The following is a 16,047-nucleotide window of genomic DNA, read 5'->3' as shown; positions in this document are numbered from 1 at the left end:
GGGGGTGGGGGGGCCCTGGCCACACTGTCCCTGTGGGCTCAGCCTCAGCATCTCCCCACCTTGTGTCCAGCTCCTCCCAGTGCTGCCCACACCCACCCCAGGCAGGGGGCTCACATGAATCCCCCCACAGCCCTGGCTGCTCTGCAGGAATCATCATCGCTTTATTGCGGCACGGTCGCGGGTCACAGTCAGCGTTATGGGCGCGTTCAGCAAAGCCTGTGGCTTGTGCCAGCACGGGGGGGCTTGTGATCCCCGGCTGGGCCCTGTGCTTTGTGAGGGGAGGCCATGGCCGGGGACCCCCTTCCCCCAGTTTTTGGCCAGTGCCCCAGCCCAGCCACACTCCTGGCACGGGGGGATGCTCTGGGAGCAGGTCGGGGTGATGCTGGGAGCCCCTGGCGCTCAGCGGTGCGGCTTTCCCTGAGCAGCAGCGGGGGCACTCTGGCCGTGCTGGCAGCAGCAAGCTGTGGTGTGGAGCCGGGTCCCTGGGGATGGCTCAGCGAGCGTCCCCAGCTGCAGAGGCCATGACGCTGTCGATCCAGGCTGTGTACGGGGCGATACGGGTGTAGATGGCAGGTTTCTTGTAGTTGCCACAGACACGGGAGCCAGCTGTGACCACCCCCTCAGCCACCCCGTTGCAGACCAGGGGGCCGCCGGAGTCTCCCTGCGGAACCAAGGCTCATCAGCACTGACAAGGGATTGCTGCCCCGGCTCCCACCCTGACCCCGCAGCTGGGGGGTCCCTGCCTGGCCCAAGGCTCTGCGGGGGGCAGCGCTTCAGCCCCTGGGGGCTCTCAGCCCCGGGTTTCACCTGCAGGAGCTGTGGGTTGGGGTCAGTCCTGTCCTCCCTTGCCAGCCCTCGCTCCTCCCCTTGCTCTGCCGCCAGCCCAGACTCCCAGCTCCAATGACCCGGTGGAGCAGGCGGGGGGTGTTCAGTGTGGCCCCCGTCATCCTGGCAGACCCACCAGTGGGTACCCTTGGGGTGCACTGGGTCGTTCCCGTGGCCTCATCCCTGTCTCCAGGCTCATGAGAGCTGCCGCGGCCAGCACAGGGTGAGGAGCCCCCATCCCCTGGGGACACAGTGCCATCCTGCCCTGCAGCCCCACACCCTCTTCCAGGCTGCAGGTTTCCTCCCCCACCGCCCACCCCGCTCCCAGACCCACAAAGGGTCCAGCTGTGGGTCTGTGTCTGGGAAAGGAGGGAGCGGGAGGCCAGGGCGAGCGGTACCTTGCAGGTGTCCTTCCTGCGGGAGTCAGTGCACATCATCTTCTCGGTGATGGTGTGGTCGTGGCGGGTGCGGTGGTTGCAGACGTCGCGGCTGATCACTGGCCGCTCCACCTGGTAGAGTTTGTTGGGCCGGTGGCCGCTATGGCTGACGGTACCCCAACCTGCCACCTCGCACACCGTGTCAGCTGCCACGTCCCTGTCCTCCCGCTGGAACGGCAGCACCCGCACATGCTCGTTCAGCTCCGCTTTCTCCTCCAGCTGCCACGAAGCAAAGGAGGACCTGGGTCAGTGGGGGCTAGCTATGGCCCAGGACCCAGCGGTGAGCCCAGCCCCAGCACCGGGACTGCCCCAGCCTCAGCTGTGCTCAGGGCTTCACCTTCCACCCAAAGTCCCCGGGCCGTGGCCGCAGCCACAAAGACCGTGAGGAAGATGGAGGCATTTGGATGCAGCCCAAAGGTTTTCGGTGAGGGAAGCAGGGATGGTCCCAAGGGACAGGGAAGGGGGGACAGAGGGGACCGAGCAGTCCCAGCCTGGCCTTGAGGTTTCTTCCCGTTGTGGTCAGTGACCCCGTGGGGTCCCAAGGGGCAGAGGGATTTGCAGGAGCAGGGCAATGCCTAGCGGGTGGGGAAAGGAGGGTCCCAGCAGCCCCAAGCCCACCTGGAGGAGGAGAAGGTCGTCCTTGTTGTTGTGGATGTTGCTGCCGGGGTGGGGGATCTGGGCGCGCACCCGGTACAGGCGTTTGTGGGGCTCTGGCTCTGTGAGCGAGTGGGCACCCAGGAGGACCTGGAAGACTTTGCCGTCCCTGGAAGACAGGCAGCATGTAGGGCGCGGGGGCTCTGCCCACCCACGGGGCACGCAGAGCTGGGGATGTTGCTGCACTCGGCTGCGGAAATGGGGTGCCAGAGAGCCCCCCACGGGGTGCCAGGAGCTCCTGGGTGTCACCGCAGGTGGGAGTGGAGCCCTGGTGTTCCAACGCCAGGACTATGGAGCAGGATTTGGCCCGAGGGCAGCAGCCACCCCCCAGCACAGAACAGCCCCTGTGCTGGCCCGTCCCTGGCACTCACGTCTCCTCGGTGCAGTGGGCAGCGCTCAGCACCCACTGCTCGGCGATGAGGAAGCCCCCGCAGACGTGCTGCCCGTCCAGCTGCAGCGAGGCCATGTACGGCTTCAGGTGGGGCTTGGCCTCGGAGCCCCCCAGGATCCGTCCCCGGGGCTGCCCTGTTGCAGGCAGGAGAGAGGTCGGGTTAGCTGGGCATCGCCCCAGCCCACCCAGCGGGGCGTGGGGCAGGGTCACCCGGGTGGTCTCCTCTCTGTGGGCCTTGGCAGCGCCCGGCTGCAGATGGAGGCAGGAGTCGGGGGGATGCTGGGTGGGCCCTCTCCGCGCTGTGGTTGTCGCTGCCCCAGCCTGTCCCCATCATGGGGTGCACGGGGGGGGGTGAGGGGGGGGGTGTGCACTCACCGTTCACCATGGGCCCCAGGAGCAGCAAAGCGAGGACGAGGACAGGAGCGGGACTCGGCCCCATGGCTGTGATAGAGCCCGGTGATGCCTTGTGGGGTGCGTGGGCGCTGCGGGGTGGACGCTGCTCGGCTGAGGCTGGGACTGGGTCTCGCTTTTATCTCCAGCTTTGGGGCGGGGGGGGGGGGGGGGGAAGGCAGGAAGGGGCAGTTCAGGGGGAGCGGAGGGGGTTTCCGCAGCATGGGCTGAATGTTTTTAAATATTCAGCTTATAAAAGGGGTCAAGAGTTCCCGGCACAAACAGCACGGGAGGGAGGAAACAGCCTGTCCCAGCTGCCGGACCTGGCACCCACCGCAGGGGATTTCTGTGCTGTTGTTTTCAAAGCTGAAACCGAATCCGGCTCTTGGCATGTGAAGGCTCTAGCGCATGTGGCAGGGCCTGGTCCCAGCCCCTCCAGACCAGGGACCCCCGCCCGGCTGCCTGGGGAGGGTCGGTGGGAGCGCGTTAGTGGGTGCTGGGTGCTGGTTGCCGGCTGGGTGGGTGCCTGGGGCTGTGGAGCAGACCTGAGCGTCCCCTGTGGGTTTGCCCTTGGGGCTGGCAAGGACGAGGGGTCGGGACCACCAGCACCCTGTGGGGGTCCCCAGGGGGAGACCCCCTGCCCCAAGGGGAGCTCCTGCAAGGGCTGGGGTGCAGCGTGGGGCGGGGGCAGGGGTGGCGGGGGCAGGGGTGGCGGGGGCAGGGATGGCGGTGCCGGTGGCAGCCCCAGCCCCCTCTGCCTTTCTCCCCGGTGCCACTAAGCGGAGCCACCGCCGCGGTTCCCGGCCGGTCCCAGCGCGTCCCCGAGCTCCGGAGCCGCCCGTCGCCCCCGCCCAGGCGCGTCCCCTGAGCCCCTCACCCGCCTCGGGTCTCCCCGGCAGCCAGACCCAGCGGCACCGAGCAGCGACCGGGCCGGGGCCGGGGCATCGCTCTGTGCCCGATCGGGGCCGGGGTCGCGCTGCCCTGGCCACAACGACCGGCGTTGCCCACAGCCGGATCCGGCCACGTCCCGGCCCGCAGGCTCTGCCACGCTCCCGCCAGCGCGGCCGGGACCGAGTGGGGCTCTCAGGGAAACCGGGCAAGGGGGCTGAAGCCCACCCTCCTCTTCCTCCTCCTCACGCACCACGAGTCTTTACAGCTCCCATTGCCAGGTTCCCTTTGTCCGGCCACGCAGATACCCCACCACCGCGAGCCATCGACCGCCCGACACCCCCAACCAGCCCCCCGACCCCCAGCGCCAGCGAATCCACCCGTCCCCAGCCAGACAGGGACACCGGCGAGGAGGGTGCTGGGGCGTGGGGGCCGGGGTGTTCCGGGGGCGAGGGGGACCCTCTGTGGGGGTGGCTTTGGCTTTCCCCTCTGCCCCGTGTGCTGGGCAGCACGTGGTGGGAAGAGGTCGGGCCATGCGGACAGGAGAACGGTGCGGCCGGCTCCGGAGGTGGCCGAGTCTGGCTCAAATGGGGGATTTTCTGCAGGGAGAGCAGCTTAATCGCAGCTTCCAGGGATTCGGGATTTAGGCATTAAATACGCTGGTAGATTTCTGCCCACTTAGGACCAAAAATGGAACAAGGGCAATGCATGGCGGTTGGTGGCGTGTGGCCGTGTGGAGCAAGGATGGGGCCATGGGTGGGGGGAGGCGGCAGGCTGAGTTTGGGGTGCAGGGCGCAGGGTAGAACTCGGTCGGGACTGGGATCCCCTGCAGCCGTGGGGCAGCCAAGGCAGCGGAGGACAGGACAGGGTGCCTCATCCTCCTCCGAGAGGTGCTGGAAGTCCCAGGGGAGCAAAGGGAGTTGCACTCGCTTTCCCAGCCCTGAATTTGGGGACACTCGAGGTTCCAGCTGAAGTTGGCGCAGGCTCCATCCCCGGTGCCAGCACCGGCCTCGCCAGCGCAGGGAAAGGGTTCGCCCGGAGTCACCCCTGAGGGTCCCTGGGACGCAGCAATGCTCACGGGGAAGGCGGGTGCCCCCCAGCCAGCAGAGCCCAGGTGGGTGTTGGGAGCTGGCGGAGCTCTGCAGGGGTGGGTTCGGGGGGTCACGGACCCCTGTTCTGTGGGACCCCCCCCCCCGGCCTGGCAGCCCTCGGGTCACCTCAGCCCCCGGGCAGGGGGAGCCCGGCGAGGGAGGGGGCTCTGCAGGGGGCGGGGATGCGACACCCCCCCCCAAATTCCCCACAGTACATGGGGGGGAAAGGGCTGATCCGGGGGAGGAGGGAGCCCCGGTGGGGGGTGGGGCGGGGCTCCGGGACACCCCCCTCCCCCCCGGTGCCTGCTGCAGAGCCCGGGGTGCAGAGCAGCTTTCGGGGGTGCAGAGCGGCGCGGGGGGGGGGGTTCCGTCCCGCTGGCTTCCCCCGGCCTCGCCCGGCCCTTTGTCTCGCCCCCGGCCCCCCGGGCCCCGCGGGGGTTCAGCGCCCCGGGAGCGGCGGGGCGGGGCGGGGGGCGGCGGGGAGGAGGTGGCGGAGGAGGAGGAGGAGGAGGAGGAGGAGGAGGAGGTGGCGGGGGCGGAGGAAGCCGCCGCTCCCCGCGCTCCGCCGAGGCAGGAGCATCCCGGCTCCCGGGGAGCCCCGCGGCCGCCGCCCCCGCCGCCCCCCCCCCCCCGGCCCCGCTTCGCCCCGGGCGGCCGCAGCAGAGGTGAGTGGGGGGCGGGCGGCCGCGGGCTGCACAAAGGGCCGCTCCCCCCCTTCCCCCCCCCCCCGCCCCGGCCCCGACCCCCGCCCGCGGCTGCGGCACGGCCCCGGGAGCGCCCGGTCCTGCCGGGGTGAGCCCCTGGCTGCCCCCCCCTTGCCCCCCATTAATCCCCCCGTTAATCCGCCCCATTTACACACCCCCCCCCCGTTATTGCCCCCCGTTATTGCCCCCTCCCCCCCGCGATTGCTCCCGTTGCTCCATCCCCCTTGTCTCCCCCCCCCTCCCCCTTTTTTGCAGCCAGGGCTCGGTGGCAGTTTCGGGGGTTGGGGCCGGGGTGTGCCCGGGGACCCCCATCCTCGGCTCGGCTCTGCGGGCGGCACACCCCCTCCCCACGCCCTCCGCGGCAGCCTCGCCGCCTGTCGCGGTAGTGGTCGCCTGTCGCGACAGCCGAGCCTCCGCCCCACTTGTTGTCACCGTCCCCGGCTCGGCCGGACACCCCCCCCCACCCCACCCCGGGGCGCTGGGGGGTTCCCTGGGGGAGCGGGGACGGCCTCGGGCAGGGTCACCCCGCGGGGACGCCCGGGGGATCCCGGCGGGGGCAGCCCCGGTACCGGCAGCTTTTTCCCAGTGAGCGGCTGCAGGAGCGGCGGGGTGAGCCCGGGGGCTGCCCGACCCCCCCCCCCCCCCCCGCTGGGCCGAGAACCGGGGGTGACACTGGTGCCCCACGGCAGGGCGGAGGCGCAGCCCGGCCCCAGGACCATGATCCCCCCCAAGGAGAAGGCCAGGGCTCCCAAGGACAGCATGACACTCCTGCCCTGCTTCTACTTCGTGGAGGTGGGTGTAGGGTGGGCGCGGGGTGGGGGACTGAGCGGGGGGCTCCTTCCCCGGGCCCTGATCCTGGCATGGCACAGAGGGGACGGGGACTTTGCCCCTTCCCGGCGGGGCCGCGGGATGCTGGTGCCCGTCGTACCGGGCGACGCGGTGGTCCCGACGCTCTCACCCCCCCAGCTGCCCATCGTGGCCTCCTCCATCGTGACACTCTACTTCCTGGAGCTGACGGACCTCTTCAAGCCGGCCAAAGTGGGCTTCCAGTGCTATGACCGGGCGCTCTCCATGCCCTACGTGGAGACCAACGAGGAGCTCATCCCGCTGCTCATGCTGCTCAGCCTGGCCTTCGCCGCGCCGGCCGCCTCGGTGCGTCCCAGGGCTTGTCCTGCTTTGGGGGGTGGTGAGACTGGAGCCTGATCCCCGCGGGGCGGCACCCCCTGAGCTGCCGCTTTCTCCCCAGATCATGGTCGGGGAAGGCATTGTGTACTGCCTGCAGTCCAGGCTGAAGGGACGCGCCGGTGCTGAGGGCAGCATTAATGCCGGTGGCTGCAACTTCAACTCCTTCCTGCGCCGGACCGTAAGGTTTGTGGGTACGTTGTGCCACAGCCTGGGCAGCCCCCCACGGCGGCTGGTCCGAGGGGCCCAGGGCTGGAGGGGACACGGGGGCACCCCGGATGCCATAGCAGGAATGAACAGCCGCACCCAGACCCCAGATGCTGCACTGGACCCGTCCCAGTGCCTGTGGGTGCCCCAGGGCTGCGTGGGCCCTGGGTGCCCTGCGTGGGACGGGGAGGGGGGTGACACGCCGCCCTGCTCCTGCCATCCCCAGGGGTCCACGTGTTCGGGCTCTGTGCCACAGCCCTGGTGACAGATGTTATCCAACTGGCCACCGGCTACCACGCACCCTTCTTCCTGACCGTCTGCAAGCCCAACTACACGCTGCTGGGCACCCCCTGTGACGCCAACCCCTACATCACCCAGGACATCTGCTCGGGCACAGACAAGCACGCCATCCTCTCTGCCAGGTACGTGCCGGGAGGGAGACCCGCGCCGCGATGCCAACCCTCCTGCCCTGTCCCAACCGCTCCCTCCCGTCTCCCCCGCAGGAAGACCTTCCCATCCCAGCATGCGACGCTCTCGGCTTTTGCTGCCGTCTACGTGTCGGTGAGTTCCCGGCGCTGGCCGGCTCTCGGCCCCGTGTGTGCCGGCCTCGGAGCAGCATGAGCTCCATGCCACCAGGCAGTAGCGTCCCTCTCCTGCCGGCACACCCCCTCCCGTGCACAGACAAGCTCTGCCTGACACACACGTGCCCATGTTGGGATGCGGGTGTGTGCACACCCATGTGCACATCTGTGCACGCTCAGGCAGTTGCAGCTCCACGTGCACCCAAGAGCTCTCTGCATGGCCAGAGGAGCCGGGGGCGGGGAGGTTGCGATGCTGTGATGGCAGCGGGTCCGGCACCGCAAGCCACAACTAACAGCCTGGTCCTGCCCCACTGCCGCCACCAGATGTATTTCAATTCCATCATCTCGGACAGCACCAAACTCCTCAAGCCCATCCTGGTCTTTGCCTTTGCCATCGCCGCCGGCATCTGTGGCCTGACCCAGATCACCCAGTACCGCAGCCACCCTGCCGATGTCTACGTGGGCTTCCTGATCGGCTCCGGCATTGCCGCCTACCTGGTGGGTGCTGGGCCGCACCCTCGGGGTGGCTGCGGTGGCTCGGCAGGGGAAGGATGCCTGGTGTGGGCCGTGGTCCCCGGGGCTGTGCTGACCCCGTGCTCCCCCTCCTGCAGGCTTACCACGCCGTCGGCAACTTCCGTGCCCCGACGGAGAGGGTCTCGGTGCCGGTGCCAGCCAAGGACGCACTGCGGGCGCTGACGCAGCGTGGCCACGACTCCGTCTACCACCAGAACAAGTCGGTGAGCACTGACGAGCTGAACCCGCAGACGCGGCTGGAGGAGGCGGCACGGCCGGTGCCACGGGAGAAGAACTCCCTGGGCAGTCTGAAGCGGGCCAGCGTGGATGTGGACCTGCTGGCCCCCCGCAGCCCCATGGGCAAGGAGAACATGGTGACCTTCAGCAACACCCTGCCCCGCGTCAACACCCCCTCCATGGACGACCCTGCGCGGCGCCACATGACCATCCACGTCCCCGTGGACGCCTCCCGCTCCAAGCAGCTCATCACCGAGTGGAAGCAGAAGTCGCTGGAGGGCCGGAGCATGACGCTGGCGGAGGAGGCGGCGCACAGCCGGGGTGCCGGGGACGCCGACGAGGACGTCCCCCCCTCCCTCTACCCCACGGTGCAAGCACGCTCGGCCGAGCGGGCGGCCATGGGGCCCCGCGTCCTCATCCAGCCCCGGCCGGGCGCCTCGCAGCTGGTGCACATCCCTGAGGAGAGCCAGGCGGGTGCCGGAGCCCCGGCCGGCAGCGGGGCGGCCGTGCGGGCCAAGTGGGTGATGGTGGCAGAGAAGGGGGGGGCACAGCGGGTGGCCAACCCCCCACGCCTGATGCAGGTCATCGCCATGTCCAAGCAGCAGAGCATCGTCTCTGTCACCCCCAAGCACTCGGAGACGTCCTCGTCCTCCACCAGCTCCGATTCCTCCCAGTACCGCTCGCCCTCCGAGCGGGACAGCTCCAGCATCATCACCATCGACGCCCACGCCCCCCACCACCCCGTCATCCACCTCTCCGCTGGCAACGGGCCCTGGGAGTGGAAGTCGGGGCCGAAGGGGCCGGAGGGGCCGGACGCCTACGAGCTGGGCGAGATGGGGAAGGATTTCCGTGGCTTCCGCCCGGCCAAGAGCGCCGGCGTCTCCCCCGGCTCCTCCGTCAGCGACATGGAGCAGGACGAGCCACGCTACGGGAGCCTGGCCGCCATCCCGGGGGCGGCAGGGGGTGGTGGGGAGCGGGGGGACGTCCCCCCTGAGGGGCTGCTGGGCACGGCCAGCCGGGAGTCCACGCTGCGGAGGAAGCCGGCTGAGAGGGACGGGCAGGTGGACAGCGAGGTGGACCACTACTACAAGAAAATGCAAGCCAGCCGGCGGTTTAAGGACTGAGCCCCTGTTGCCTTCCCCGCGGCTGGCCCCCCCTCCCCGCGCTGGTCCGGCTCGGGGGGGGGGGCTAACACCAGGGTCCCACTCTGCGGGGGGGCATCAGGACGGGGCTGTCTTTGGCATTGGGGTGACCGAGCAGCACGAGGATGCAGCAGAGCACGGTCACGCTGGGCCCTGAGCCAGCCGAGACGTGTGCGGGACCCCCCCGATGCAGGACTCTGCTCCTGCCTGGGCAGCTGGGGGGGCTCGGGGGACTCTGCCCCCCCCCCCCCGGCCTGCAGCGCTGGGCAGCTCCAAGCACTTTTGACTTTCCTTTTCTCTCTAACACAGGTGCTGACATTTCTGAGGGTTAATTTATTCCGGCTCTGGAAGTGTATGTCTATTTGGGGGGGGGGGAGCAAATGGTGCTGAAGGGCTTGGGGGGGGGCGGGGGGGGCTGGATCGAGGGGGGCTGGGAGGAGGGGGGCTGCCATGGGGCAATGGGTCCTGGCTCACGCAGGGGTTTGTGGGTGCTGGGGGTCCTGCGAGAGCGGCAAGGGAGGGGTGGTCGCAGACCCCCCCCCATCCTGCCCCACTGGTCTGTGTTGGGGGAGGACGAGGGGGGACGGTGCCGGGAGGGGGGTGTGGGGGGGTGTTTGCCCAGGGTTCTGGGTATGCAGAGGCTGTAAATAGTGCACGTGCTGAAGTAGAGGGTGGGCGTTGGGTTGGGGGGCGTAGGGTCCGGGTGCTGCCAGGTCCAGCACGGGGAGGGGGGCCAGGGCCGAGCTCTGTCCCCAGGAGCAGCAGCAGCCCTGGGCTGGGGACCAAGGTTTTGGGAGGATGGGGGGGGTGTCTCCAGGCTGTGAATGCATCTGTCGGGCAACGGCTGGAACTGCTGTGGTTTGAAAAGAAATAAACACGTGGCTGTTCCCCGGCTGGGCTCCCTCGCCAGATTGGGGGGGCCAGTGGTCCCATGGCTGCTGCGGGTGGGGGGGCAGGACCGGGGCTCACCAGCATCGGGGGGGGGGGGGCTGCTCCAGGCGGGCGAGTGCTGATGGGAGGAGAGCCCGGGTGCTGCCAAGGGCAGGGCTCAGTATGGGGGACTCGGGCAGCAGCGGGGGGGGGTGGGTGGGGTGGGTGGACGGGCGGGGGGATGGGGATGGACAGGGACGGGACACACCTGCCTGAGCATCTGAGCCTGAGCCGTGGCCGAGCAGCCCCACATCGAGGGAGAGCATGATGCTGCCAATGCACTAAGTGACCCCCCCACCCTTCCTGGGGAGAGGAGCCACCTGGGGCCCCCACCCCTCCAAAATGGGCTCAGGATCCTTCTGCCCCCCCCTCCACGTGCCAGGCTAAAGCCCTTCCAGGCTCCCCAACCCATTAACCATCAGGCAAGCACAAGCAATTCCGTGATGCCTGACCACCCATCAGCTGCCCCCAGGGCAAGGAGGGGGCTGCGAGCCGTGCTGGGTGCTCCGTCGCACCCCAGGGAGCTGGGGGGGCTGCGTGACCCCAGGGCATCGCTGCCACGTGAATCGTCCTGCAAAGCCCTGGGGACAGAGGGGCCCAGTGCACCAAGACCCCCCTTGCCAGGAAAGTGCCGCTGCTGCAGTTTTCCACCATGTTGCTGTGGCAACGTGGGATCCGGCACCGCGCTGGGCTCCCGCGTGTCACCGCCAGCAGTGGCACAGCCACGAGGCCGGGTGACCCTGGCTGGTGCCCGTCCTCCCATGAGTTCATCCCAGCGGCCAGCGGAGCCCCGGCAGGGAGGATGCTGACCCAAGGGCACAGGCAGCAACCAGCAGCGAAGGTGGCAGCAGCAGCAGTGCAGATTCTCGGTGGTGTCATTTGGTGTCCTCCCATGCTGCCACCTCCCCCAGATCTGTCACTGTATGTTGGCAGCGAAACCCCACGCGACCCGGCCCCGGCACGGAGCAGCATTTGCTCCCATTTGTCGTGGCTTGTAAATCACCCCTGGGAGCGACGGCCGCCCACCGCACGCAGCCTTCCCGGGGCAGAACCGCAGGTGGGATGGGGACAGCTGGGAGAGCGGGCAGCGTCAGGCAGAAAAGGTGGAAAAGCAGCCGAAGCACAAAGAGCAGAGCAGGAACGCTGCCACATCGCTCTCGTCTGGTGGGCAGAGGCACGGCTGCTCGGAGGGACGTCCGGCAAGGGCACGCTGGCAGAGGGCAGCTGGGCTGGCAGCCCCGTGCTCTGGTTTGCCCGGTACCCACAGCGAAGGGGCTGGAGCAGACCCAAAGCCTCCCCGGTTTACAGCAGCTCCGTGGAGTTGAGGTTGGCTTTGCTCTGCAGCTCACGAGAGCTGCCACCGAGCGGGGGGCTGAGCCCCACGGTTCCGCCGCCGGAGCCATTGTAGCCCGGGGTGCAGCGGCAGGGGCAGCCCGTTCCCCCCCCCAGAAACAGGGCGATGCGATGATGGCACCAAACTGCCACTGCCAATTGGCTTAACAGTGGATATCCCAAAGCCTCCGCCTTGCAAACATATGGATTATCCAGCATAACCCCGACTCGGTGCTGGAAAAGCCACCCAGGGATTAGCGGGAGGATTGCTGGCAGCAGCTCGAGGTGTGGAGGGGTGCGGCGGGGGCACCGAGGGGTAACAGGTTGGCGAGGTGGGGGGGTCCGACGCCGCCTGACAGTGGGGCGAGGGCCATGGTGCGGAGGTCGCCGCATCCGGCCTTGGCGCAGGTGACCCGGGAAGGTGAAATGGAGCCGCTGGCGGGGCGACGCCGCTGGGACAGGCGCCTTCCCCGGGGGGCAGAGGGAGATGCAGGGGGCTCACACACACACACACACACACACACACACACCCCCGGCTGCCGCCGCTGCTCTCACGGCTCATTGCGGTGAGCGATGGCGTCACACGCCGCTTCACGCTGCCTCTGACCCAGCGGTTTCCATAGCGACGGCCAGCCCCGCACCGCCCCGCAGCCCCGGCCCCCCCGGCAGCGGCCCCGGCCCCCCCCGGCTGCAGCCCCGGCCGCCGCCTCGCCTGAGGACCCGCGGGGCCCGGGAGCATCCTCCTCCTCCTCCTCCTCCTCCTCCTCCTCCTCCCCCCAGCCCAGGCAGGAGGAAGCAGGGTCGGGCCCCAGGGCGCTGCCTGGGCCCATCGCACCGAGCCCCGGCCCAGCTGCTGATCCCTGGGGAGCAGGCAGGGACAGGCAGGGACAGGCAGGGACAGGCAGGTAACACCGTGCTGCCAGAGCCCTGGCACTGCCTTAGCACAGCGAGGGGCTGGTGGATGGTGATCTGACCTTTTCCACCTAGAATCCCAGACTGGTTTGAGTGGGAAGGGACCTCCCAGCCCATCCAGTCCCACCCCCTGCCATGGGCAGGGACACCCTCCACTAGCCCAGGTTGCCCAAAGCCCCATCCAACCTGGCCTTGAACACTGCCAGGGAGCCAGGGGCAGCCACAGCTTCTCTGGGCAACCTGTGCCAGGGCCTCAGCACCCTCACAGGGAAGGATTTCTTCCTAACATCTAATCTAAATCTCCCCTCCTTTAGCTTAAACCCATTCCCCTTGTCCTGTCACTACAGTCCCTGATAAACAGCCCCTCTCCACCTTTCCTGGAGCCCCTGCAGGGACTGGAAGGGGCTCTGAGGTCTCCCTGGAGCCTTCTCTTCTCCAGGCTGAACAAGCCCAACTCTCTCAGCCTGTCTCCATAGCAGAGGTGCTCCAGCCCTCGGATCACCTCCGTGGCTCCTCTGGGCTCACTCCAACAGCTCCATGTCCTTCTTGTCCTGGGGACCCCCTGAACTGGACGCAGCACTGTGGGGGGTGTGGGGGTCTCACAAGAGCAGAGGGGCAGAATCCCCTCCCTTGACCTGCTGGTCACGCTGCTGGGGACGCAGCCCAGGACACGGTTGGCTTTCTGGGCTGCCAGTGCACACCGCCAGCTCACGTTGAGCTCTCTGCCAGGAGCCCCCAGGCCCATCGCTGTGACCCCCCCAGGTGTGAAGCAGGAGAAGGGCCCAGGTTTGTGAGACACAAAGGGCTCAGCCCTGCATCCAGCCCTGCTACCACCCCCAGGCACCACTCACCCCCTCCCCAACCCTGTGCTTTATTTGCCCGCCCCCCAGGCAGGGGTATGCACTTTGGGTCCCCCCCCTCCAGCTGCAGGGAGGGAGGAGGAGAGAGAAGTCTCCCTCATTAACCAAACTCCGGTTGCTAATTGCTCCTGGAGGGCTGGGTATAAGTACAGATTCCCACACAACCTGCAAAACACTGACGTGAGATTGAAGGGAAGGCACCAGCGCAGGTCACCGGTCAGGATCAGGGATGGGGAGAAGGGGTTTGCTTTCCTAAACTGTGTGCTTTAGAGTGATGCTGCTACTAGACAGCTGTCCCGCAGCACCTTCAGTTGAAAAGCCACAACTTCACTTCACTGGCAGCCCTGGGTGAGGGGGTGCTGAGGGTCCCCTCCTCCCTCTCCCTGCAGTGCCATTAAGAGTTTACACAGCGCTGCTCCCCTGTGCAAGACGCTGACTACACCAGCGGTACGTGGCAGCAGGGGAAGTCTGGCTGGAGCAAACATGGGTCCAGGTGGAGCAGCAGAAGCAGGTTTGGGAGCAGCCCTGGCAGGAGCTGGTCACCCTCGAAGGGTTGGCAGCAGCAGCAGTTCAGCCAAGTTTGCTAAATTCACTTTCTGTACGCAGAGATGCTGCGGATGCTGGGAAGGAGAGGCCTCTCACAGGGTGTTATTCTGCAATGAATTTCTCCACCCTTGCTCTGGGCAGGAAGAGCCGTTTGATCCAGAGAGCGGTGAGACCAGCGTACTCCTGCTGAAAACAATCCGGGTCTCCATCAGTCAGCATTCTCCTCTAGAGACACCATTAGAGAAGTTCCCTCCACCGTCAGACGAGGTGGCCTAGTCGTACGCACAGGTAGGAGCCGGCCCCACGCTGCAGGAGGGGGTCAGCGCTGGTGTTCCCCCCTGGACACGGGCTCTGCCCAGTCCCCGCATCCCCCCCACTCACACGGTGGCTGGGGGGGGGTCAGAGAACATCCCACCCCAGCACCAGCACGATGCCGACCCAACCCAGTGGCCTCAGCCCAGCCACGCTGGGCCCCACAGGGGTTCCTGCCGCAGGAAGGGACAGGACCATGGAGCCACAGGCAGGATCTGTCCTCCTGCCAGGCAGCTGCTGCCATTTCCATGGTAACCTAGCACATCACGTGCTCCTGCCCCGCAATCGATATTTGCTTTGCCTGCAGCCAGAGCTGGGAGGCTGTAATTACTGCACCAGGCAGCTAATTAGCAATTCATTACAGGGATGGGCACAGGGAGCCCATCCTGCCTCATGCCTCTCACCAGGCCCCACTGCCCGGTTCTCCTGCCACAGTGCTGGGCTTCGCTGGAAGGAGAAATAAATGCAGGTTGTGGGGCCCATCGCTTTACCGCATTTCCATGAATCTCCCGGAGCACCCGGAGCTGCCTGGCCCACCGCAGCAGCAAGCTCTACAGCCAGCCCAGGGCAAGGCTCTGCTGCTTGGACACCTTTCTGGAAGGTCAGGTTGCAACAACCTTCCTGGCATGAACCACCACCACCCTTACCTAGAAACCAAAAGGAACAGCGGAGCAGTCTGTGTGCCCACACCTCCGACATGTGCCTTGTAACAGGAGAGCTCGCCGACCCACACCAGGAGCAATTCACCTGCTCATTCCTGTGGGGCAGCAATGCATGCAGCTCCACGTTACTTTCACACAGCACCGAAGGAAGAGGCAGCCATTACAAATCCTGTTACACTTTTTAGGAACAACAGTGATCTCTTTCAGCAGCCCGAGGCTCCTGCAGGACCCTGCTCAGTAACACCAGCAGCTGGAGCCTGTGAAATAAACTCTGGTTAATGCTGACATGGCTCAGCACAAAGGGAACACAGCCCAGGGACAGAACAGAAGCAACACATTTATTCCATCCCTGAAAACATGGGGTGCCCACCCATGTTCCCCACTGGCAGCTGCAGGGCACAGCACCCCCCCAGGGCAAGGGGCAGCACCAGGGTGCTGCTCCCCACATCGCTGCACCCCCCATTGCTGCAGCCCAGCAGCTCCCAGCACAGCGCACTGACTGCCGACCTCCACACGCTGCAGGCCCTGGGGCAGTGCACCCCATCCTTCCCAGCGAGGGACCCGGCCCGCCACCTCTCCCTCCTCCCCAGGAGGGTTCCCTGCCCCAAGGGCCCCGCTCCCACCACTTCCCCTTTGGGAATGCCAGAGGCCAGGCCTCCTGCCATGGTATGGGAGCATGTAGAGGTCTGCACCAGGGAACACCGGCCTTTGGAAAGGCGTTTTAACCAAACCGCTCCTGGGGGAGCTAACGAACACCCCTCCTGCCCAACCCCACCAGCTGTCTGCGCCCCACCGACTGAGCTAAATCCTGCAGGAGTTAAACGGGATTCTCAGTGCTCACAGTGGATGCAAAACCGCATCACATCCAGCTAGCCAGAAAGCTTTGACACATCTAAAGCACAAAACTACAGAGAGTATTACGTATTTGACTCGAAAGTGGGTTATTTCATGGATATTAGCTAGAACATAGGGAAAGTTTAGGAACATGAAGTACAAAGTGTTGAGTGGGACAAAGGCAGAGCACCGTTAAGGCCCTACAACCTCATACCCCCGAGCTCCTTCCAGCAGTGAAGGGCCAGAGCATGAACAGCTCTGTGTTGCAGCCACCCCTCACCACGTGGAGTCACTAACAGGGACAAACTGCCAGCCCAGAGGTATGTGAAGAGTCAAAGTGATATAAAATGAGGCAGCTGAAATTACATTAGAAGGAAAAATCAGAAGCAAAATAGGCACAATAAAAAGATAGGAAAA

The 16,047-nt window shown here is 66.8% G+C and overlaps 2 protein-coding genes across 3 annotated transcripts; one reads left to right on the top strand and one right to left on the bottom strand.

The window, feature by feature from the left end:
• Nucleotides 1–137: 137 nt before the first annotated feature.
• Nucleotides 138–2,845, bottom strand: LOC142605239 (complement factor D-like). The gene is made up of 5 exons (XM_075776347.1): nt 2,683–2,845; nt 2,288–2,441; nt 1,881–2,025; nt 1,224–1,481; nt 138–661 (listed from the first exon to the last, which is right to left on the bottom strand). Exons 1-5 carry the CDS (start codon nt 2,744–2,746, stop codon nt 494–496), a joined length of 789 nt encoding a protein of 262 aa, XP_075632462.1. The 5' UTR covers nt 2,747–2,845; the 3' UTR covers nt 138–493.
• Nucleotides 2,846–5,211: 2,366 nt separating this feature from the next.
• On the top strand, nt 5,212–9,619 carry PLPPR3 (phospholipid phosphatase related 3). Of its 2 annotated transcripts, XM_075776346.1 has the most exons (9): nt 5,229–5,341; nt 5,636–5,989; nt 6,070–6,172; nt 6,347–6,532; nt 6,627–6,756; nt 6,996–7,191; nt 7,273–7,330; nt 7,675–7,848; nt 7,962–9,619. In XM_075776346.1, the coding sequence occupies exons 3-9, from the start codon at nt 6,098–6,100 to the stop codon at nt 9,222–9,224; spliced, it is 2,082 nt and encodes a 693-aa protein (XP_075632461.1). In that variant the 5' UTR covers nt 5,229–5,341; nt 5,636–5,989; nt 6,070–6,097; the 3' UTR covers nt 9,225–9,619. The 2 variants fall into 2 exon arrangements, with proteins under 2 accessions (XP_075632460.1, XP_075632461.1); XM_075776345.1 differs by lacking the exon at nt 5,636–5,989 and having other exon boundaries at nt 5,212–5,341; nt 7,962–9,618.
• The last annotated feature ends 6,428 nt before the right edge of the window (nt 9,620–16,047 follow it).

Source organism: Balearica regulorum, chromosome 26, assembly GCF_011004875.1.
Source record: "Balearica regulorum gibbericeps isolate bBalReg1 chromosome 26, bBalReg1.pri, whole genome shotgun sequence".
Taxonomy (NCBI): Eukaryota; Metazoa; Chordata; class Aves; order Gruiformes; family Gruidae; genus Balearica; species Balearica regulorum.
Note: the sequence above shows the minus strand (reverse complement) of the source record. Positions and strands in the feature narration are given on the sequence as shown.